The sequence below is a fragment of the Dasypus novemcinctus genome, chromosome 13, assembly GCF_030445035.2.
Source record: "Dasypus novemcinctus isolate mDasNov1 chromosome 13, mDasNov1.1.hap2, whole genome shotgun sequence".
Classification (NCBI taxonomy): domain Eukaryota; kingdom Metazoa; phylum Chordata; class Mammalia; order Cingulata; family Dasypodidae; genus Dasypus; species Dasypus novemcinctus.
Window position 1 is genome coordinate 21138597 of NC_080685.1, and position 24467 is coordinate 21163063.

At 40.2% G+C, this 24467-nt stretch overlaps 1 protein-coding gene and 1 pseudogene across 3 annotated transcripts; one reads left to right on the top strand and one right to left on the bottom strand.

Moving 5' to 3' along the window:
• Positions 1–973: 973 nt before the first annotated feature.
• LOC101432793 (flavin containing dimethylaniline monoxygenase 5) lies at positions 974–23782 on the bottom strand. Of its 3 annotated transcripts, none has more exons than XM_058309576.2 (9): positions 23374–23771; positions 23076–23253; positions 20801–20989; positions 17932–18094; positions 17064–17206; positions 13866–14065; positions 9782–10134; positions 3447–3519; positions 974–1453 (listed from the first exon to the last, which is right to left on the bottom strand). In XM_058309576.2, the coding sequence occupies exons 2-9, from the start codon at positions 23208–23210 to the stop codon at positions 1111–1113; spliced, it is 1599 nt and encodes a 532-aa protein (XP_058165559.1). In that variant the 5' UTR covers positions 23211–23253; positions 23374–23771; the 3' UTR covers positions 974–1110. The 3 variants fall into 3 exon arrangements, 2 of the variants coding, with proteins under 2 accessions (XP_058165559.1, XP_058165560.1); XR_009188523.2 differs by lacking the exons at positions 974–1453; positions 3447–3519 and adding exons at positions 6155–6982; positions 8205–8449 and having other exon boundaries at positions 23374–23782; XM_058309577.2 differs by lacking the exons at positions 974–1453; positions 3447–3519 and adding an exon at positions 7191–8449 and having other exon boundaries at positions 23374–23782.
• LOC139436331 (actin-histidine N-methyltransferase-like) lies at positions 4748–5931 on the top strand (annotated as a pseudogene).
• Positions 23783–24467: the final 685 nt, after the last annotated feature.

The window sequence follows — 24467 nt, forward strand, 5'->3', positions numbered from 1 at the left end:
AAGTATACCCTGACCATTGTAGCTGAGATTGTGGTGTCATCCCTTTCAACTACTCTTGTCATCATGGGCTTCCTGATATGATCTTCTGTGGTGAGGAGAGCTTGTCAAGCTCCATGCCACTTTCCAGGACCCTGTAGACAATATTGGATTGGAGTACAGGGCCAATGACCATCCCAGGGAACTGAGAGAGTCTACTACAACTGCAGGCTAGAGAGTCCCATCCATCTGCCCCATGGGATCGAAGCCGCCCTTCAATTAGAGGTGGAGTGGGCATCACCATCCCAGAATCCTCAAGACTGGGGAATGAACAATTGGTTAAAGTAGACTTACTGGTATTCTACTATAGACTTATTGTGATTCCAGCAATGGAAGAACTTATGTCATTGATGTGGAAGCAGTGGATACTTGAGGTTCTGAGGTCAGGGAGAGGGAAAATAAGTGTAATATGGGGGCATTTTTGGGACTTGGGAATTGTCCTGAATGACACTGCAATGACATATACAGGCCATTATATATCTTGCCATAACCTATAGAATTGTGTGGGAGAGTGTAAACTACAATGTAAACTATAATCCATGCTTAATGGCAGTGCTCCAAAATGTGTTCATCAATTGTATTGAATGTACCACACTAATGAAGGATGTTGTTAATGTGGGTATATGGGTGGTGTGGGGAGCAGGACATATAGAAATCCCCTATATTTTTAATATACATTTATGTAATCTAAATATCTTTTAAAAAATAAAAAATGAAATTAAAAGTTACACAGAGTCAGCCATGTCTTATACAGATGCTGACTTTTTTCCCCACCATAGTATTTGATAACCAACTAACATTAAGGACTTATAACATGTCAAGAATTCTAAGGACATACAAGGATGACTAATAGAGAAACTGAGCCTAAAGTTTAGGGATTATTGGAAGGAAAAGTGGATGGGTCATGAGAGAAAGGGATCAGCTTAACTCAGTTGAATGTAGTTCCAGAGTTTAATGATAGGTAGTTTTTACACAACAAGACCCTGAAAACGGGAGTGGATGTTGGCTATTCTGGTTCCTCGCATTTCCATATGAACTTTCCCAATGAAAGCTGGAGCAATGATGGTGAAGTGGCTAAAAACAGGCCATAACTGCAGCAAAGAAAGCAACAGCCAGCATAACCGTGACCATTGTCGCGGAGATCATGGAGTCACTCCTTTCAACTCCTCTTGTCATCAAGGGCTTCCTGATACGGTCTTCTGTGGTGAGGAGAGCTTGTCGAGCTCCATCCCACTTTCCAGGGCCCTGTAGACGATATTGGACTGGAGTACAGGGTCCAAAAAATAACTGTAATGCCAACTTGGGGTCAGTGAAGGCAAAGTACAGGAGATTGGGCCTGACCCCCAACAGATCAGCAATCTCATCCATCGCTTTTATGTAGTCGATCTGAATGGTATGGCGTGGGCTCTCCACATATCTGGAACAGAGAAGATAGAAGCAATGATTATCAACAGTTCAGTTTATCAATCAATTCCCATATCTGTCAGTGTTTGGTGAGTGCTTGCTATTGGCTCAATATTGGCTGTAGAAAATAGAAAAGAAATATCAGATATTGCCTCTGTCCTCAAGGAGCAAAGAGAATTACGAGACTTTGGGCAAATCATGTGGACTTAGACTACTACATATAAATGTAGAGGAAGTACTTAAAAAAGAACTTAGTAGTTGGGGACTTGAAGGATGTAGAAGATATAGATTGGCTGAGAACAAAAACGACAATATAATAAGTCAGTTTAACAGCAGACCTAAGGTGCAGATTTAAAATGAGTGTAGAATGTGAGCAGAGAGTTTGTGTGGGCACTACCCACAGCAGAGGAGGCACGTTGTGGGAATCAAGGATGGAGCTGCAGAGACAGGCACAGCAGATCCAGACACAGAAGACTCTGATACTGTCAGAAAGCAAAAACCCATCACAAAAATACTGCTCCTCTAAACCAATCACTGTAAGTGTGGAATTCTCAATGATTTTATGAGGCCAGTGGTAGTAGTCCATAGCGCAGTACTTCCTAGGACCATTGTGAATTTGAACTCCTGAAAGGAGAGGAGGGTAGTCCTTCAAATGATTATACAAAGTGCAGATCTGAAGAGCCAAAAGGACTTTTTTTCATTGTAGAAACTGTGATAACATTGATATGTATGATTACCTTTATGGAGAGGGTGAGAATTGGGGAGCTGCAGGGAGATTTTTACTTTTTACTTTCTATAATGAAAATAAAAGAAAGAACTGTGGGACAGAGGACAGTAAAAGAAACGTCAAATCAAGCTAATTGAGAGAGGGTAGGCTTATTAGTGGAATCCAGAAATACAATAGGAAAAAGAATATAGGAAATACATTTGAGGCAAGAACTGAGGCGATAGAATGCAGGAGGGACTGTTTGATGGACAAGTAAGAATTTATTGAAATGGGACTAAAGTTTAAAAGAGAAGGTAAGATGGAAAGAATTTGAGAGCTTTCCCTTCAGATATTATATGGGAAATATAGTTTATATGCAGCATTTGTAGGCATGCACTTATTTATCCTATAATAGAGGGTCAAGAGCTGAGGTATTCACAAATATTTCACAAAAGAGGTTCATTAGAACCTGCCTTATAGGGTTGTTATGAAGATTAAGTAAGTCCCTGCATAAAGACACTTATCTCAGTATGTGAACATAGCGAACCCTCAGCAAAGCTTAAATTATATTCTTGGGGACTGCTCACAGAAGTGATTAGATGAAAATAAATGAAAGGAGGCCACAGGTTTAAATAGGATAGTTTACTGCAAGAAAAAGTAGGAAAGAGAACACTAAGAAGGAAGAAATGTTTAAAAGCACGAAATTCAAAAGTGAGAGGAAGGAAAATGAAGTTGGTCATGTATGACATTCATCTTCCCAAATTACGGGCTATATTCACAGCATGTGCTGTGTAATGCTGTTGATGACTGCCAATAAAGTGGCCACTGTAGAAAAGATTTGTAAATCTATACCAGATGGGTAATTCAATTATATCTACCTCTCATCAATTCCATATTCCTTTCTCTGGCAGCTCTACTAGCATTTCAAGTAATCCTAGCAAAAACAACACCTGATTTTTCTCTCCATGTGCTTTTTCCTACTCAACTTTTCCTTTAGTCCTTAAATCCTTTTCTTAAGCTTCTCTTTCTTTCCTTTTCTGTCTACATTCAAAGAACTGGTATTGCTGCTATTTCTCCATGCTATTGTCACAAACTATTATTTCCTTTTCCTTCAAAACATAAATCATTAAATGAAATCATTAACACGAGGAAGATTTATGTAGTACAGTATTGCTCTTTTTTTAAAAAATATTTTTAATGTCTTCAGTATTGCTCTTATTAAGAGACCGATCATAAGTAGGAAAGTAGTAAGCAGTAGTAAGTAGAAAAATGGACATATTTTCCTGGGAAAATTTCTTACCTTTTTGCCATTTCCTCACGATTTTTAGATATTTCTGCCATCATTTTACTTTGTGAGGGTAATCTCTTTAGTCCTAAGGAGAAAAGTTAAATTTCAAGTGTAAAATTAGAGGAATAATTCTATTAACTAATTCTATTAACTATTAATTCTAATTCTATTAACAATTAGTATGCTTTGGAAAATTTAGAGAATTATACATATTTTCTGTCCTCAAGGAATTTATATTTCACTTAAGCACCTTAACCTTCTCTTCCCTCACTCCCGCTAGTACCAGTATAGTGATATTAACATCTGTAATTTATTCTATTTTGTCCTTGGTAAATATTTCTCCTACCTGATTTCAAACCAATACTTACTGCTTACCTAGTATAATCTTTCAACTGGAAAATGAAATATGTACACAAAGAAATGATAAATGGCCTTAAAAGTATATGATAAATGTGGTACAAAGTAAAAGGCAGGGTATGGGGAAACATATCCAGACTTGTACTTTTAATAACAAGAGGCTCTCTGTTACAGAGAGAAGGAAATAAAATACACTCTCAATCACATTTTACACCTAAAGTCCTATCAAAGTTAAGCCTTACTTTCTGAACTTTTTAATTTGATGAGGGCTGGGGGTAAGGCCAAGAATAAGTTAGAAGACCCAGTTTTGACAGATAAAATTTAATCACTGATGTACAAACAGTTCCAGTAGTAGGAATTTAATACCAAGGACATGGTTGGACAAAGATAAAGTAATATTTAAAGCAGTTTAAGCTTAAACAATTAGCTTTATGCAGATTTCTACATGCTATGCCATGGAGAGACTCTGAGTTTACACCCCATCCCCAAAGTGTTAATCCATAAAATTCTAGTTCGTAGAATTTCAAAATGGAAATATATCAATTATAAGCCTTCTTTCTACAGATACTCCAGTCAAGTGGTTATATCATTACTGCTTAAAGTTCTCTGGTTATGGGGATCTCATTACCCTCTGAGTAGAGTATTTGGTTGTGTAGTTAATGGAGTGCTACTCTCTTTATCAACTCCAATATCTGCCTCTGTGAAACTAACACTTTTGCTCTGCCTTCTGGAACCACAGAAAATAATCTTAACATATGATAGCCCTTGAAACACTGACAACTGTCATAATTTCTTTAGTCTTCCCAATATTGTACTAAACAGCACTAGTTCTCCATATGAGAGGTTTTACATTCTCTGCCATGTTGGTGCATGCATTTTCTCTTTTTAACCATGAGAATTATTAGTTTTATTCATAAGCCAATGAGAAAACATTGAAATGCTTTATATGTGATTAGTTAGCAGGCTTCTGAGATGCTTAAGAAACATATTTTGTCCATCGATCAGCTGCTGCCACCACAACATAGGGCTTGGTTGAGCTGGACGATAGGGACAGGCCAGGAAGCAGGCAATCAGAAAATACATAAGAAGAGTCAAGTGAAAACTCAGAAATCAGTCACTGCTTCTACAGTGACTGTGCCCCTGAAGGAACTCTTAAGCCTACCTAGGGAACGCTTGCAGAAATGCAGTAGTCCTGCACCTGGCCCAGGAAAAGAATGGGAAGAGTGTGTGCAGAATGGTCTCTAGCTGAAAAAATAAGAGAAAAAAAAAAAGCAAAAAGACCTGTCACTTTTGATGGGAAAACAGAAGATTACTTTCCTGATCTAATGAAATGGGCCCTGGAAAATGAAGCTTCTATTGAGGGTTTTGAAATGGTTAACTTCAAAGAAGAGGGCTTTGGTTTGAGAGGAATAAGAAATATTATGACAGAAGAATTATTTCTATGGATTCCACAAAAATTAGTAATGACTGTTGAATCTGCCAAGATCAGTGTTGCGGGCCCTTATATTCTCAAGACCGAATTCTTCAAGCCATGGGGATTACCACACCGGTCTTTCACCTCTGTGTGAACAAGCCAGTCCTAAGTCTTTTTGGCAGCCCTACATTCAGAGCCTCCCCTGTAAATACAACACCCCTTCCTACTCTGAAGAAGATGAAATTTGATATCTTATTCAGCACAGCTATACATGCCTTCAGCCAGTATAAAAACACAGCTCGATGGTATGCCCATTTCGATGACATTATCCAGACCATACTCATGCCAACAAACTGCCCTTTCAAGGATTTTTAGTTTGAGCACTACATGGGGGCAGTCTCTTCTGTTACGATGTGGCAGAACCGAATCCCCACAGAGGATGGATCCCAAGTGACCCTGGCACCGATTCCTCCATGGGACATGTATAATCACACCAACGGACTGATCACTGCCTACACCTCGAGGACCTCGAGCTGTGAGGGTTTGACTCTGCACGACTTTAGGGCTGGGGAGCAGATTTTCATTTGTGTTAAGGCAGGGTTCTTCACCAGGGATCACAGACCCCATGAAAGATTTCCAGGGGTCCATTATCTTGAATCGAAAATTCAAAAAATCATTATTCTTGTGGGGATGTGTTGGTGCAAGTGTGATATATTTTTTAAATAATACACAGTAGAGTGTGGACTTAGTATGATTTTTATTTTGATGTAGTGTGTTCTGAGTGCAGTGGATAACTGCCTGCAAAAAGGTTGGTAATGATGGTGGAGATAGTTGTATAACCTTGTGGGAAAATTTGGATTTCTAAATGTTTGCCAAAAATGATCATTTCAACAGATGTTGAACCATGTTAGGTTATTAGGTATTGAAATTATGGTAAAGTTGTAAAACATAATTTTGAATAATCCCAAAATTTTATTTAAGGACATACTGATATCGAGTCATAAAATTTATCTGCCAATAATTTATGAGAATTTATTGTTAGCACCTCACTGGCAAAGGGGTCCATGGAACAAAAAAGGTAAGAACTCCTGAGTCAAAGCAAGGAAGTGGGTTCACTGTTCTAGAAAATGGTCCAATATTTTCTTGACAAGAGACCATTGTTTTGAGAAATCAGAAGAAGGCAAAATGGGGCTTGGTAAGGGAAAGGACAGTCCAGGGAAAGGGAAAGGCTGAGTTGGGCAGGCATGAAAAAATGACAGAAAGTAATCATAAGGGTTTAACATTTGGCACGGTAAAGGTAGATTGCAGGGAAAGAAATGCAGGAAATTTGTAGGTAGATAAGAGATGCCATGCATAGAATGAAAAGCTCTAGATGACCAGTTGGAATTTTGGTACAGTTATAGGAACTTTCCTGAAGATTCTTTCCTTCCAGGTGTTAGAAGACAGCTGGAGGAATCAGCACTATGCTTCTACTAGCATAGGAAGCTGTACTCTCTGCCATTTGTCCAGGTAATTTTCCCTATGCTTCTCTGATCCCGTAGCAGGAATGCATACTCTTCCAGATACTCATTTTCTCTGTGTCTCTCAACAGTTTGCTTGGTCCTGTAAAACAGTCCCTGTTGTTTAAAGTATACTAAAATACTGTAGTCGGTTTTAATCCGTCTTTCTCTTCTTAACTGACCCAGTTAAAAGATCCATTTAATATGAAAAAATGAAGCCAGTCTAATGGTTTGCTTGCATTTGATTGCTGGTCCAGTGCTCTGAAGGAGTAGGTGATCTACTGGAGAGAACGGGAAGGAGTTCAGAAATGAGAGAAATTTGGGAAAATTTGGAAAAAGTTTTTGAACTTTCAACTCTTAACACCATTTCCTCCTTTTCCCTGTATCTCAAAGATCTTCACTAGCAAAGAGAAAGAACTCTAAATAGTTTTAATGAAACATTAGTAATGATAGCAACTTTTATTATAACAACCACAGAATCAAATATTTTCTTTAGAAGAAACTTTAATGTTCATCTGGTTTCTCCCTATTCTAATTCTTGAATCTACTCATACCCACTGACTATTTGGTATCCTTTTTCTGTTCTATTTGAATTCCACACAATTTCAGAGGCAGTCCATTCCATCTTGAATGGCACTGACTGGTAGAAAAAAAAGTTTTTGTTTCCTTGTTTGTTGTTACTTTGAGCTGAAATCTTCACTCAAGATTTCACTCTCTTCTTCTGATTCAACCTCTTGAAATTATAGTGGGGAAATCTAATTCTTCATGCATGGGACGTACTTTCAAATATTTGAAAAGAACATTCATATATCTCTGAACATTATCTTCTCCAGGTAAATATCTCTGAATCTTTCAGTTGTATTTCAAATGACATATTTTCAAATCTCTTAGCCATTCTGTTGTCTTTCCATTTATTTATTTATTTATTTTATTTATTTATTTCTCTCCCCTCCGCGCCCCCACCCCGGGTTGTCTGCTCTCTGTGTCCATTTGCCGTGTCTTCTTTGTCTGCTTCTGTTGTTGTCAGCGGCACGGGAATGTGTGTTTCATTTTGTTGTGTCATCTTGTTGTGTCAGCTCTCTGTGTGTGCGGCACCATTCCTGGACAGGCTGCACTTTCTTTCATGCTGGGTGGCTCTCCTTACGGGACGCATTCCTTGCACGTGGGACTCCGCTACGCGGAGGACACCCCTGCGTAGCAGAGCACTCCTTGCGTGCATCAGTACTGCGCATGGGCCAGCTCCACACAGGTCAAGGAGGCCCGGGGTTTGAACCGAGGACCTCCCATGTGGTAGACGGACGCCCTAACCACTGGGCCAAGTCCACCACCTCTTTCCTTTTAAAGCACTCTAATTTCACCTTTTTTTTTTCCACCTCAATGATATAATTTCTTCCATTGCTAGAGTCACAATAGTTTTATAGCAGAATATGAGTAAGTTGACCCTAATCCATATTTTATTCCTCCATCCTGAGGACCCTGGGATGGCAATGCCAACCTCACCTCTCAATTGAGAGGAGGCTTTGATCCCACTCGTGGGTGGATGGGACTCTCATGCCCGCAGTTGTAGACTCTCTCAGTTCCTTGGTGTGGTGGTTGTCCATCCTCACCTCGCTGTCAGCTGACCTGGATAAGACCAATGAACTGGAGAGTAGGTGCTACAACACTGTTGAGGCTCAGGGCCCAGCTGGCACATGGACAGCCCAGAGATTCAAGTCTCCTGGCCATATACCAATTTCAGCGCCAACCTAAGATTCAATAAAAGGGACAGAAGAGGCATGTGTAGAGAAGTCACATCTGAGTCCAACTCCATCACACTCAGGAGCACAGATTCCAAAGTAGGCCTCACTGGCAAGGCACCAAACTCTAGAGCCATCTGCCATGACCTTAGGACCTGGGTGTCTCCGTAGCCCCCAGGAGCACTACTATCTGGGGTTGTATCTACTTTGGCTGTCTCTGAGATCCTGCTGAGATGTGCATAAGCATGACCTAGTTTCACTTTAAAAATAAGTCTCAGGGGAAGCGGCTGTGGCTCAATCAGATGAGCTCCCGTCTACCATATGGGAGGCTCTCGGTTCGTGTCCCGAGGCCTCCTTGTGAAGGCAGTCTCGCCTGCAGACTCCATGGAGCACTGCCCAGTCCACAGACACCATGGAGAGCTGACTTAGCAAGGTGCTGCAACCAAAAAAAAAAAAAAAAGAAGGGAGACAAATGAAAGCACAGAAGAGCCTGCAGCGAATGGACAGAGAGAGCAGACAGCAAGCAAGTCGCAAGGGGAAATAAATAGAGACACAGAAGAACATCAACGAATGGACACAAAGAGCAGACAGCACACAAAAAGCCATGGGGGGCGGAGGGGGAATAATCAAAAAAAGTCTCGGATGTGGTCTGACCAGGCTAAACAATACAGAATTGTTCTAAGACGTTATATGTTTTTTAACGATGCTAGATATATAAGCATTTTGGAAGCGATGTCATACTGCTGAATCAGATCAAGCCTTTTATTCCAAACCACAAAGTCCTTTTCTCATGTACCTCTAGCCAAAATAGAAAAAAGTGATGTGTGTTTGTTGGGTGGTGGGGGAGAGGGGTGGAATGAGGATTTGAGACGTTGAATCTACTACATATTGGTTTAGTCTTCAACTGAGTCTTAATTTTGGGCTGATATTAAGTCATATCATTTCTGTTTTGAAATTCTCTATCTTTAATGAAATAAGATGCAATTGTTTTACTCCACAAATATATTTAGTAAAGCAGTGGTTTCTACTTTGAAATATACATCAAAATCACCAGGGAACATTTTTCTCAGAGATCTTATGACCACCCTGCCCCAGACTTACTAAAAGAGTGTCACCCAAGGGGGTCAGGGCAGGCATACTTTGAAAAAATTTCCCAGATGATTCTGATATGTCCACAGTTATGAAACTACTACTTTAGGTTCACTCAAAAATTAATCTTCAAGTAGTAACTTTGTGCCAGGCTCTGCTATAATCATACACATGCTCCTTAACAAGCAAGTGCATAAATAGAATTAAACACACCAGCAAACAGTTAAGTAATCAACTTGCATGGTCACTTACCTTTAAACACCTGAGTGACCCAGCGTCCCTGGATCTCTGAAATGGGCATAATGGCTCCCAAGGGCTGGACTAAGCCTATGATTGCAAGAGTTGGCTTTTCCAGATTTGGAGGGAAGACATTTTTATATAGGGATGTCTTGTTTTTGACCACTTTGACAGTGTCATCAAGAAAAGGAAAGGCAAAGCTATAGCCCGTGGCAAAGATAACAGCATCGATGTCATCCTCCCGGGAACCATCTTCAAATATGGCAGCTGTCTCTGTGAACTCCTTCACATTTCTTTTCACCTTCACCAAGCCAGAAATTATACGATTTGGCAGATCATCATTTACTGTTGGATGCTGACTTAGTGCTCTGTGAATAGTGATAAAGAACCAGAAAAAGAGAAATGTGAGTGATTTAGAGAGATAAAGAGAAAGAGAGAAAAAACCCAGCACAATATAAGCAACAGTATTCCAGTGGTCTCTCTCTCAGTCAATCCATGAAATGTGAGAAAGGTCAAGTTTACACCAGCTTGGCACTGATCAGCTTCTCAGAAAAAAAGTAAAGAAAAAAGAGTCTTATTTGAGTCATGCATATATTGTTTCTCAAAGAGCAGAAATGTTCTCAGTAATATGATAAGACCAATAGATCTTGTCTACATATCAAGAATTCTAGCAGTACTGGACAATTCATGTTCTGTTCATTCTCATTTCCAGTTGTAAATGTCCAAGAGCTAAACTTAGACCATAATTTTCCAAAGTGCATAATCAATTACAAGTGTATGGAAATTTACAGTTTATAAATTGCTTTTGCATGCATTAACTTACTTGACTCTCACACAAACCCTATGAGGGAGGCAGGAGAGGTGTCTATATCCAGGCTTTATCGATGAGAAAACTAAGGCTTGGAGAAGTTAAATAACTTGCCCAAGGTTACCAAGCCTAAGATTTTAGAATTTATACCACAATGGTATTCTACAAACTCCTTTGAAATCCTTTGGGATCTGTTAAGTAATGTTTCATGGCAATAGCATAGGAAAAGTGCACCAAAAAAGAAGACAGGGTTTCCAGTATCTTGAATGCTTCTAAAAAGCAGTTTGCATCCTTGGATCCTAGGTTCATAGGCTCTCAGATCATCAGCCCATTACGTTCAGCTGGCCTAGCCTCAGGAGCATGCCATGTTTAAACAACAATTACTGGATGGCTACATTTAGTAAGGCTTTAAATCTAATCTTTAGGTAAAGATTCTGTTCTGCATTTCAGCCTGATGATTTCATCTTTCTCTCCAAACCTATCATTTTCACTAATTGTACTGCCATCCACATAGTTGCCCAGGCCATAAAACTGAATCTTACATATGGTGACCAAGACTCTTCCCTTTCTCCTGTTAGCATGCCCAGCATCATTTTAAATATTCTACACAAATATTACCTTGGCTTAGTCCCTCAATATTTGTCACCAGGACTATTAAAACTACCTTTAGGGAAGCGGATGTGGCTCAACGGATAGAGCATCTGCCTACCATATGGGAGGTCTCGGGTTCAAACCCAGGGCCTCCTGGCCCATGTGGTGAGCGGGCCCACACGCAGTGCTGATGCACACAAGGAGTGCCATGCCATGCAGGGGTGCCCCGCGTAGGGTGCCCCTTGCAAAAAAAGTACAGCCTGCCCAGGAGTGGCACTGCACACACAGAGAGTTGACACAGCAAGATGATGCAACAAAAAGAGACACAGATTCCTGGTGCCACTCACAAGAACCCACGTGGACACAGAAGAACACATAGTGAATGGACACAGAGAACCGACAACTGGAGCTGGGCGGAAGGGGAGAGAAATAAATAACAAATAAATCTTAAAAAAAAAGACTTTGTTTTTGTTATTGCAATGCTCCTCCCCTAACTTATTTGTTTGGCTATCCCCTAATATTCCATAAAATCTGAATATATTTTACAACTACCGAAGAAATGGATGTTAAAATAATTGAACAAGGGGAGGGGCTATAGCTCAATGGTTAAATGCCTACTTTCCATGTACAAGGTCCCGGGTTAAATTCCTGGTACCTCCTATTAAAAAAATTGTGTGAAAAATTGTGTGTGTTGGGGAACACAGTCTCAAAGTATCACCCCAATGAGTAATTTCAAAGGGAAAAAATACCTTTTCCTGGAGGAACTTGGTGGATACCACCTTTTTCCAAGTGATCTAATTTAACATCATTAATATGGGATGAACTGATGACCACGTTCCTCCTGATATTGCCCACCAGGACAGGCATAGCATCTCCTATGTAGTATTTGTGCCTAACATATTTAACCTGAATATAAGCATGGAGAAACAACAATGCCAGTCCAAATTGAGAGCCTTTCTGCAAAGCAAGTGCCGTAGCATCCTAAAAATATGTCCACATCAAAGAAAAGGATGAGGAATTATTCCAGATTAAAGAGATTAAAGAGAGAAGCCAACAAAATGTAATGGTACGTTACCTGACAGGATCCTGGATAGAAAAATAGGGGTATAAAGAACATTATTAGGACAGCTGGGAGAATTTGAATATGCCAATATACTAGATTGTATTGTATTATATTAATATTAAGTTTTTCAAATGTGATGATTGTACTGGGAGAATGCTCTTTTTCTTATAATATATGGCATATATATATGCTGAACTATTTAGGGTAAAGTATCATAGCGATGCAATTTATTCTCAAATGGTATAGAAAAATACATGTATGTATGTATGCATATATAATATATGTTTATGGATCTCTCTTCAGAGAGAGAGAAAGAGAAAGCACATATAGCAAAATGCTAATGATAGGTGAATCTAGGTAGAGGGTAAATGATTGATCATAGTGTTTACTATTCATACAACTTCTTTGTAGATCTGAACACTTCCAAAAATAAGAAGTTTGGAGAATACAAAGCATTTAAAACCAGTTCTCCAGGTAAGCGGACTCGGCCCAATTGATAGTGTGTCCACCTACCACATGGGAGGTCTGCGGTTCAAACCCGGGGCCTCCTTGACCCGTGTGCAGCTGGCCCATGCGCAGTGCTGATGCGCACAAGGAGTGCCCTGCCACGCAGGGGTGTCCCCCGCGTAGGGGAGTCCCATGTGCAAGGAGTATGCCCGGTAAGGAGAGCCGCCCAGCACGAAAGAAAGTACAGCCTGCCCAAGAATGGCGCTGCACACACGGAGAGCTGACACAACAAGATGATGCAACAAAAAAAGAAACACAGATTCCCGGTGCCGCTGATAGGGATGCAAGTAGTTTAGAAGAACACATAGCGAATGGACAGAGAAAGCAGACTACTGGGAGGAGAGGAAAACGGGGAGGGGAGAGAAATTTTTTTAAAGTTTTAAAAAAAAAACAAACCAGTACTCTGGAAATGCTTTCACAATCTACTTCAATGGATGTGCGAAGTCTCCCTCCTTTATGTTCTCATAGCAGTATATGTATTTCATCATATTTTGTCTTCTTTTCATTAGAATATTTATGGAAAGATCCCTTTCTAGAGCCTGCCATTTATTAGTTGTATGACCATGAGCCAATTACTTAGTTTCTCTAAGTCTATATCTGCAAAATGGAGAGATTAATACTACCAGGGTATAGGACTGTTTTGAGAATTAAACGAGATAATGCATGTAATTCATTTAGCACTGTGCTAAATGTCATACGGTTGTCATATAGTAACTCCTCTATAGGGTAAAGTATTATTACTGATACTAGTATTTATATTATGTCTTTTATCTCTGTATTCTCATGCCTGGTATAATGCCTGATTCATAAAGGCACTCAGTGTTTGTTAGATGAATAAATGAAGAGTGCTCTGCTTTCTGTTACTATTTTTTTGTTTTTGATGTACATCATGTGAAAAGAACAGATTCCTGGGGGAATGAGAAAATGCTAAATGACAGGGAATCATAAACCATAAACCTATAGGCCTATAGATTTTGGACATACGTGGGGGAATAAAGGAGGAAACTGATTTCAGATTCTGTGGATTTTCCTAACGTGTGGGTAGAGGTAGCTCTGCTATTAGTCTATACGAACAGCCCTTATTTTTTCCCCTTGGCCATTTCCTCCCCATTCCCAACCTGGGAACGTACCTGTGTTTAGGCTTCAGGCCAAACATTTCATGGTCAAATCTTTGGTTCATCCTTTTTTCTAGATAACTATTTGATAATGATTGACCTATAATCTTTGAGAGAAAATATTTAAGTCGAGAAGAAAACAGTATGTCAGCAGGATATCCATAGTCCCCTACACGATTTATGATCCAAGCTCCTCTCCTGGTGCTGAGGAATACCTAGGGCATGGGGAGAAAAACTGTTTGCTTTTGCCACTCTGTGGCTCATAAATCTTCAAAACCACCCCATCTTTTTCAAGATTAAGTTCAAACTCATTAGCAAGGCTTTCTAACCTTTGCGCACTCATTTTTTATTCCTTGTTATATTTATTCCTAAGCATGTCTTCCCAGAATATGCCTTGGTCTGATCCACCACTGCATTTCTGTTTAATGCCATTACACTTGCCTAGAAAGCCCCTTTCCCCTAAATTTTCCAAAGCCTATTCCTTTTCAAGATCCAGATTAAGTTTGCCTCCTCCATGAAGATGCCGCTGACCATGTAGCCTCCAGTTTTCTCTGCATCCTCCGAACATATCTAGCATTTATAGTAGGGTAAAGCTGGAAGGAACTGAAAATTATTTAATCCAAAACTTTAAGTCCTTTTGCCTTTAACATTGTTTGTATTATTACAACAAACGGTTACTTAGCAATTATACTGATGTTATACTTTTTATGTTTTGTTGCCTGTCTCTCCAAATTTGTTTTCAGAAGGGGGGTGGTATAACCTACATATCTTAATCTCCCCAGCATATCATCACCATCACTTCCACTAACTGAGAATTACAACCAGTAATCACTGTGCTAGATCCTTTCCCTCTATTCTTGTTTAATCAACATTCCAACCTCTTGAGGAAGGTGTACTTATCCCCATTTTACAGATGAGAGGAATGGAGAGGATGAATGACTTGCCTGAAATTGTATAGCTAATAAGTGGGAGAATTGAAATTCCAATCATGCCTGAATGACTGCAAAGTCTGTGCTTAAGATAATGTTTCAATGACTAATTAATGGAAAAAATTAAGATTGCCAGTTGAACAACAGAAAGCTAGTCAGTCTCTCTGAGGCTGTTGACTAAAGTCCACTTTCAGAGTGGATGAAGGTTTGATGTCCCTGTGGACAATTACCTGGTTAAAAATATTGCTTGAGGTCAATTACTGATAAAGTATTGATTTCTCCACATTGCAAAATGTTCTGGAGAGAGTTTCCAGAGTTGTAAGGTGTATAAGTAGATTGCTTCATGGTCTTTTGTCTATGCTCTTATATAGGAAGGTGAGTTATCTACAGGGGGTACTCCTTTACTTCATATTTCTGTAATCAGGAATATATAGTCCCACCAAAATGACTTTAAGTGCTATTATAATTTAGCACAATTCAAAGAGTAGTCATGGTCTTAGGAATTGGACAGTTCTGTGTACTGGCTATTTAACCTTTGACAAGTAATATAAATGCTCAGAGTCTAATTTAAAAGGTTCCTGATTTATAAAATAGTAATACTACATACATCACAGGGTTTGTGAGAATTAAATAATATTTTTTAATGGATATGGTACTTGATAAATGGTTTAGAGCTATCCTACCTCTCATTTCATTATTCTGACCCATACCTTGTTTTAAGCAAACAGAATATTTAAAATCTGGATATATAAGTGGAAAATATAAGAGAAATCGTTTGACAAAAAAGAGATGTTTCCATCAAAGCATTATACCACTAGCATCTTTAATATTGCAAGCTTCCTTGGTAAGGTAAAACTATGAGTCCATATGCAAGTCCTATTTAACAAACAGCTGACCAGAAATGTATTTAATATGCAAAGTAAAGTGTTAGAACCCAATGTGTTAGAATTGAGTTTTCAGCTTGCATCAGTGGGGTGACATAATGCTGCCCTCCTTGAAGACAGTTTTATTCTGCATTTTCCCAGGCATTCTCCACACGCAGCTGTCTTATCACACAGGCACAGCTACCTCATCTCCACCCACTCGGGCTGCTTTGCTCTCCGGCAGTCAGTAATTCCTTGGTGAGAGTAATACTCAGCTGCCTTAGAAGGGGCCATCTGACAAGGTGATGGGGTTGATGAGGGCCCTGCCATGGACCCCACTACATACCTTGCACATACTTGTATCCTAGCACCCAACACATACTTTGCCCTTGTTCTTTTCCTACCTATTGCTTGAAACATGCCATCAAATTAATTAATGGAATAATATTAATATATAAAATCACCTTTGAGATATAGATGAGGATACTACTGAGAAGAAGCATTACTGGCATAAAGTTGGTAGAGAGGGTCAGTCAATAAATACTGGCATTAAGCTTCTTGTTTTAAAAAAAGCATTTGAAGGCTATTTGTGGAGAAGCCGAGTTTAGAGTTACTGAAGAACAACTAGGTATATATTTATTAGCAAGAAAGTTATGATTCAATAAAAACATGAGTAACAGTATATTTATATATATGACGCACACTATATGTAATATATGGTGTATTTGTCAGGATAGGTTAGGGAAACAGACCTGACAGGAGATATAAAGACACTTTCTTCAGACTTCAAAATCTCTGATAAAAATATAAAACAAACCAAAACTCGTAAAAGAAAACAAAACAAATATCAAAGAGAAAGAAATTGCTTTACTGTCAATGTCATTCTTTATGACCTAACTGGATACCAAGGCTGGAGATTGCTGCTTGTGTGTGGATATATTTCTTTGTAAGATTAGATTGCTTCTGTTTTCCATCTGGTGAGTAAAGAGTACAATACAGGCACAATGCTACGAGTGAAAAGCTTTCAATGACAACGGTGTGCTTCCCTTCATGGAAGCTAATGACATTTTTACTCTGGCCATCCTACCCTCTGAGTGCCGCATTCTAACTAGTTCTCCCAGTAATTACCTCAGAGTGTGTCAGCAGCACACTCTGAAGAAATGACTGGTTGGGACTATCAGCACAGTCTATGATCATGAACGATTTCCTAAGCGGGAGACCAGCTGAATGAATGGAAACCTAACTGGTAACCTTGGCTCCATTAGCCTCAGGCAAAATATTAACAATAAAAGGATGGAACCAAGCTCTACATTTGTCATTTATACCCATGGCTTGTGTGCGGCCATCCACAGCCCCACCTGCAGCTTACTGGATGATGCCTGACCAGGGAGAAGTAAAGGGACTAATTCACTGATTCAAACCTGCTTGGCTGTGTGGCTGATCTCCACTGCCAGATCCCCTCCAGAGTTCCCAATACCAATTACAATGACTCTCTTTCCAGTGAATATCTCTGGGTTCTTATAGTCCCGACTGTGGAGGTACTGCCCTTTGAACTTCTCAATTCCTGCAAGAAGCAGAAAAATAAGTGTTGGGTAATGGTTTTTCTGACAGGTATTTATCAAATCACTCATTTTGGGTAGCGTTTATATAGAGTTTAAGCATGTATTATCCACTATGCTTCCCCTTCACTCAGCTACTCGCTTGCCTTTCAATTTCTGCCTATTTTCTTTTCCCCATAGCCTCAGAGAAAAACCTTCCACTTTCATTATGAGAAAAAGTCTACTTAACTCAGGATCCAAACTGCCTCGAAAAACTCCTTTCTCTTCCATCCTTTCCTCCCCTTGAAAATCTTCTCCCATTCTAATCAGAGTATATCTTTATGTACATTTGTTGTTTTATCAAAATGCCATACCAGGCCAAAGACTGTAAATACATTTTTCTTCAAGCTTTCATTTATCTCTTTGAAACCCAACAGTTCTATTTGTTTCCTTGATTGCTGAAAAATCTCTCATCCAACCTAATACTGATCAACAACTTTGCATTCTTTCTTTTGATCCCTAGATAAACTAAAGTCATAGTGAAACTAAATAGACCTCGATTTAATCTACAAAATTACCATGATCTCTAATACCCCAAAGCAGCAGTAGTATAAGTAGTATCACTCAGGGGCACATGCAGGATGAGTGCAAGTCTTATTTCATCCTGAGGAGGAAGCACTCAAACTTCCCAATCCTCAGGGGTCAGCCCGCAGGCATGGTTCAAGGAGCTTCTTCCTGGTAGGCTACTCACCAGGGAAGCTTTCCAGGGGTAGGTGAGCATCAGTGTGATGACCAGTGCAAACCATAACCCCATCAAAGACATCCACCTCCTTTTTCCCTTCACACTCAGTGACCACGTCCCATTGGCCTGAAGTGGAGAAATCAGGCCGCATCTTCACACTGCACACGGTGGTCTGAAAGGAAAAGGGATGGTTACAGGGGACTGTAACTACAGATGACGGCGGACACCTTCCCCGACATGACTGTCCTCCCAGAGTGTTACACAAAGGGCCGAAACCACAGGCACCATCACAGGGATGTTTGATTTTCATACTCCGTGAATAAGAACTTTTTTTAGCCGAGGTCAGAGTGAGGAAACTTCACCAGGAGGTCTAACTAAAATAGAGTTGTCGGGCTAGTGCTGCTCTCTCCTCTGCTTCTGGAAGAGTGCATTGTGCCCCATGGCACTGTCCTACCCACTGTACCCCTGGAATAAAGCTGGGCTTCTCCATGCACTAAATGCCACCCTTGCTCCTGACATCCTGAGAACATCCTCTGTTCCTACCCCAAGCCTGTTCTTACTGGCTAGCCTTACGTATGTGGCTGCTAGAGGGCTCCCTTCCCTGGTACAGTGGAAAACATTTCAGTGCCTAGTATTTTATGTAAATGAACCTGTTTGCGCGCTCAGAAGGTCCCATTTTACAACTAACTTTAAAAACGGCTGCAAGAGGGCAAAGTCAGTTTTATCATCTTTAGCCTCTGTTTAAAAAATAATATAGGTTGTTCAACTCACCAAGAATGTGTTCCTATGTACTTGTAGGGCCCATGGCCATAATATCCTGGTAGACTGATAGTGATAACCAGGCCTGCATGCCCTAGCCATGCTGCATTATTTACAATTCCTCTTTGTAATGTTCTTTTTTTTTTGAGGTACAGGGGGCTGAAGCAAGGACCTCATACGTAGGAAGTGGGCATTCAACCACTGAGCTACATCTGCTCCCCAGTGAGAGTTGGCTTTTTTGTGTTTGTTTCGTTTTGTTTTAGGAGGTACCGGGTATCCAACCTGGGACCTTGTATGTGGGAAACAGCTACATCCATTCCAGTTCTTGCTTTTATCTAGGCTGCTGCCTCTGCCTGGACTGCCTTGTTCCTTTGGCAGGTTCTTTTTCACCCTTCAGCTTGGACATCATCCCTTCTCAGAAGATTACTCTGTGCCTGGGACCTCGTGCCCTTAAGCATCCCTCTGAGCTGCAATGTATAGATCTCTGTGGTGTTTATCACCATGAAACTTTATTGTATTCATTATAAAATTTCTCTTTATTTTTCTGTCTCCCTAACTTGACTGTGTACTTCCTTATTTTTATACTTTGGTCTTTGCATCTTCACTGCTCAGCATGGTAACAAACTTGCTTAGTAAGTGTTGCTTGAACAAGTGAAGAAGAGCACCACTGGGCTATGCTTTGGAAATTCTGACCGTAATAAAATTATTTCATTATTGTTGCTAAACAACAGGAGAAGACATGATTTAGCCAAATGATCAGAAGGTAGAAGATTTGGACTTTTTTGCCAGGTGTCAGAAATATCTGTCCTTTTATGACCACAATTAAGAATCACAGAAAATCTATGGAAGTCTTTATAGTAGGGAGTAACCTGAGAAGTAATCTAGTAAAATCAGCTTGTTTTACATACGAGAAACTAACAAGGAGATGTTGAAGGACAATGACCATCGCAAGGACCGAGAGAGGCTACAACTTCAAGTGAGTCCCATCCATCTGCCCTATGGGATCGAAGCCCCCTCTCAATTAGAGGTGGAGTGGTGTCACCATCCCAGAATCCTCAGGATTGGGCAATGAACTATGGACTAAAGTAGACTTACTGGTATTCTACTATAGACTTATTGTGATTCCAGCAACGGAAGAACTTATATCATTGATGTGGAGGCAGTGGCCACTGGAGGTTCTGAGGGTAGGGAGAGGGAAAAATAGGTGTAATATGGGGGCATTTTCGGGACTTGGGAATTATCCTGAATGACACTGCAACGACAGATACAAGCCATTGTATATCTTGCCATAATCTACAAAATTGTGCGGGAGAGAGTGTAAACTCTAATCCATGATTACTGGCAATACTCCAAAATGTGTTTATCAGTTGTATTGAATGTACCACACTAATGAAGGATGTTATTAATGTGAGAAAATATGGGAGGTATAGGGAGTGGGGCATATAGGAATCCCCTGTATTTTTTATGTAACATTTATGTAATATAAGTATCTTTTAGAAAAATAATAAATAAATAAAATAAATAAGTAAATGACTAATTGAAGTTGAGTAATTACTTTTCCCTGATCACAAGTTAATTAATGGCAGAATAAGGAACAGAATTCAGAGTTTTGTTTCCCCATTAAATGCTCTTCTTTCTTATGTTAGAGTTAACTTCTTTGCTCTTGCAATAACTTCACAATAACTACATTACTGGGCTGTTATGGTGATCACACAAAATAATACATTGGAAATACTTGGGAAAGTGTAAAAGAGCTAAGCAGTAGCAATTGAGTAGTGTCCAAAAGGCTCTTTCATTCCCTTATCTGTTCATTCCCCTCTACAACAGTTAGAACACTTCTCATCTCATGTTTTATTGAGATCAAATCATGTAAAATGAAAACAATGAAAGCATTTTTGCAGGTATCTTCCTGGATCTGCAGTCGAAATTTATAGAAAAAGAGACCTTACCATGAATACTTTTCAGGCACAGAGAGGACAAAGAGTAGAGTCTTTGCTGGACTGATAGACACATGTGCATACCAAGTTAATATTTAAATGCAGGCCTCACAAATGAAGCCACTTTATCCATCTACTTTAAGAATGCCTTCCAACTCAAATATACCCACAAAATTCCTGACCTTGAATCGAATGTACTTCAGAAGGTCAAATTCTCTGGCATACATCCTGAAGTACTCCAGGATGTGGGAGTTGTGCATGTAGTTAGGAAAATGATCTGGGATGAGATAGTCACTGAAGCACATCATCTCCTTAGAAGTATTGATAATCACTGATTTGTAAATACTGGCCCTCCCCTCTTCAGGATTCTCCTGCAGGAAATAAGAAGCATTCATCGCAACTTAAGAATCAACATCATGGTTTATAAATAGTCAATAAACATTTGAAAAAATATTCTGGAAGAAATGCCAGTTAAAACATGTTACAGGGAAGCAGCTGTGACTCAAACAGTTGGGCTCCTGTCTACCATTTGGGAGGCCCTGCAAGCACCGCTGAGAGCCAAACAGCAAGGTGATGCAACAAAAAAGGGAGACAAGCAAGAACGCAGAAGAGCACGCAGCAAACGGACACAGAGAGCAGACAGCAAAACAAACTGTGGGGGGCGGGGGGGATAAACAAAATAAATATACACACACAGAAGAATGCACAGCAGATGGCCACAGAGAGCAAAAAGCATGCAAAAAAAAAAAAAAAAAAGCCACAAAGTGGGGAGGATAAAAAAAGAAAAGCACACACAAAAAAACCCCAGACCACCACGATCAACATTTCAACCCACAGTTAATAACCATTTACAACACCTCAGGTTCCAAGCAGCCACTCAAGACATTCTGCTTCTCAGGGATTCATTTATGAAACGGAAATCTATAAGGTATCTCCAAAGTGCCAGGCCCCATGCTTTGCTAGAGAAATACAATGGTGAACCCCCAGGCATGGTCTATCTTAAAGGAATTCAGAAAGTTGAAATGAAATACAGCTTATTCCTTTTCAAGGAAGCGGTTTATCAGGTGTTGAAATTTTGCCAAGAGGATAGTCAGAAAATACTATTCATTTCATGTAATTCCTCCAGTAACTCTATACCAGGGGCACTTTTACTATGCCTCTTTTAAAGAAGAAGAAACAAAGGTAAAGAGAGGCTTAATGATTTGCCCAAGATTACACTGCTTGTAGGTGAAAGGAATAGGATTTGAACCCAGACCGTGCTCTTAAACTCCACATAATGTTATGTCTGGATTTCAACAGTAGAATTTTCTGTTGATGACTAAAAACTAATTAACAAGTTTTGAGCTCATTCCCAGAAATGTTTATGACAGAGGCATAGGTGTCTACTGCAGTGGCAGAGGGAGATCCACTCAAGATTTGAATAAGGGCTATTGTGAAATAGAGTCAGTCCCCAAAGACAGAGCTAAGATGGTAACCTTAGTAACAAAAGGAGTGTAATCCTGTTCAACTAGGAACACGGTAAAGGGAATTTTACATAGCTTGTCAATACTTTGTTTTTATGAAATATGAATCACATCTGTGGCACCAAAGTACCATTCACTGGTTTAGAAAGCTAGAGTAAAAGTGAAACCCAGTGCATGTCAATTTGGAGATTAGCAAAAGTGGTTTATATTCTTTGGCTTATTCTTGATTTTCTTTAATAAACTTTTTTATCATTTAAGCAGATGTTATATTTATGCTGCTAGTAACAAGTTACAGAGCTAGACATACATATAAAAATAATTCCACTTTAAAACTGAGTGTTTTCAGGGACCAGAAAACCCAAGTGTTGGTAACTTTTACCCTCTGACAGGAATTTGAGCTATCAATTTCTCAAGGGAAGAAAATGTTCAAACCAAACACACTGGCGAAGATTTTATATTTCATTCAAGATGTTGGATTGTGAGAGAATGTCTTAAAGTGAACCGGAATTCAGAAAAACAAAGTGAAAAAGTAAATAGGTTAGAGAAGATGGAAAAGAAGGATTCCTGGAAGGAATTATAAACAGGTCGTCTTGTCCACTGCAAATAGACAGCAACCACTCCCTATTGCCTAGCCCCCTTGTGCTTTCTAATCTTTGTTAATTTACTTTACCAGGTTGTTTCCTCCTTTTGGATAGTGGCAAAACTCATTAAATGAAAATGGTCTCTGTGTCATTTTCATAATCAATGGAAAAGCAAACAAGTGACATCTGTGTCCCAGCCAGCCTGGGGAAGGAGGACCAGTACAGAACTTGAGTTGATAGCAGCTGGGAAGAGAGGTCAGCAGGCTGAGTCCCTGCAGCTATGGCAAGAAATAACAGGGGGAACCAGACTAAAAGGGGATTCTAGCTGTTTTCATCACTATCAAGCCTATCATATTCCGTGACACTATATAAAATTTGGCAAGCCTCTAGTTGCTGTGAGCGAGCAGATTTACCTCGAACCTCCAGAGCCCTCCGATGTCATGAGTCCTTTCGAAGCAAACAGGCTCCAACCCTTCCTCCACGCAGCACTTGATACAGGTGAGCCCGCTCACTCCTGCCCCAATCACAGCAATTCTCTTCTTGGCCATGGTCTCCAGAGATATTCACCAGGCTGGCTCAGTGCCCCTTGTCCTAAAGAAAAGATAAAAAGAAAGAAAGAAAAAAAGACAAGAGAAGAACCCACACATAATTACCACCTTTCAGGGAAGAACATGGCTATGTTATCCAAACAAATGCTGCCACAAGAGATACCTTTGGAAAGCCAGATTCTGTTGTCCTCTTAGAGCTGGGGAATGCTCTGGGTGGGACAGGGGAGCCCTGAGCCTGTGAGATCCAGAGCCCAGACCGCCCTGCTATGTACCCAAGTTTACAGCCCTTCCAGCTGCAACTGGCAGATCCTTCAGTGTGTTTGGAGGCTTCTCTGGGAGGATAAAACCACAATAAGTGAACAGCTGCAAGTGCAATAAGTAAACAGTCCAAACAGCCAATGGGGAGGAGCTGTTGCAAACCACCTCCTTTCAGCCAACACTCCTGCCCATTCAGCAACATCCTCTCGCCCTCCACCAATTGGGAATAAATCGTGGGCTGAAGCTGCTTTGGGCAGAAAACAGATTCATCCTACAATGGTCTCCACTTTTCGCTGCTCTTGGCAGCACTCTCAACTACTCACTCTGCAGAAGAAGCAGATTCCTTTTCCCACCTCTTCTTGCTCCTCTGGTTTCACTTTTAATTTCCGGGTTTTGCCTTAAAGTGACAAACTCATACCAGTGTAGGGAATCCCTGTCAGCAACCCCAAAGTAACTCTTACTTCAAATGCTTAAGTGGAGCGCACCTAACTTTCCGGGGATCTCTAAAACCAGGAGATCCCCATCTTCTCTGCCATTTCCTTCTCCCGCCCCTTGGATTAGACCTTTGGATCTACGCTACCTGTAAAATGAACTTTAACATCTCCAGCTGGGTGCGGGGTACAGTGAGGAATGGGTTGTTTCCTCCTTAAAGGAGCTCACATGCTAGTGGAAGACATGAAAATATTAACATGTAATTTCAATAACATAAAAATACTTTTAAAAAGTGCTTTCTATCAAACAGTTCTGTCTTCAAATTGTTATAGACCAGCGATATCGACCAGACTCAGACTTTGAATAATGTTCCAATTGAGAGCTGCGGCGACTGCCTCATCCTACACAGATGATAGAGGGGCCATGGGTCGCCGGGGAAGTTTGCTTATATAGGCTTTTAGGTTCAGGGCGTGGGGGGGGGGGGGGCGGCAATAGCTCAGCAAACAAGCACGTACAGAAGCAGATGTTTGCGGTTCATTAAGTGCTGGGGATTCTATCAGGGGAGAC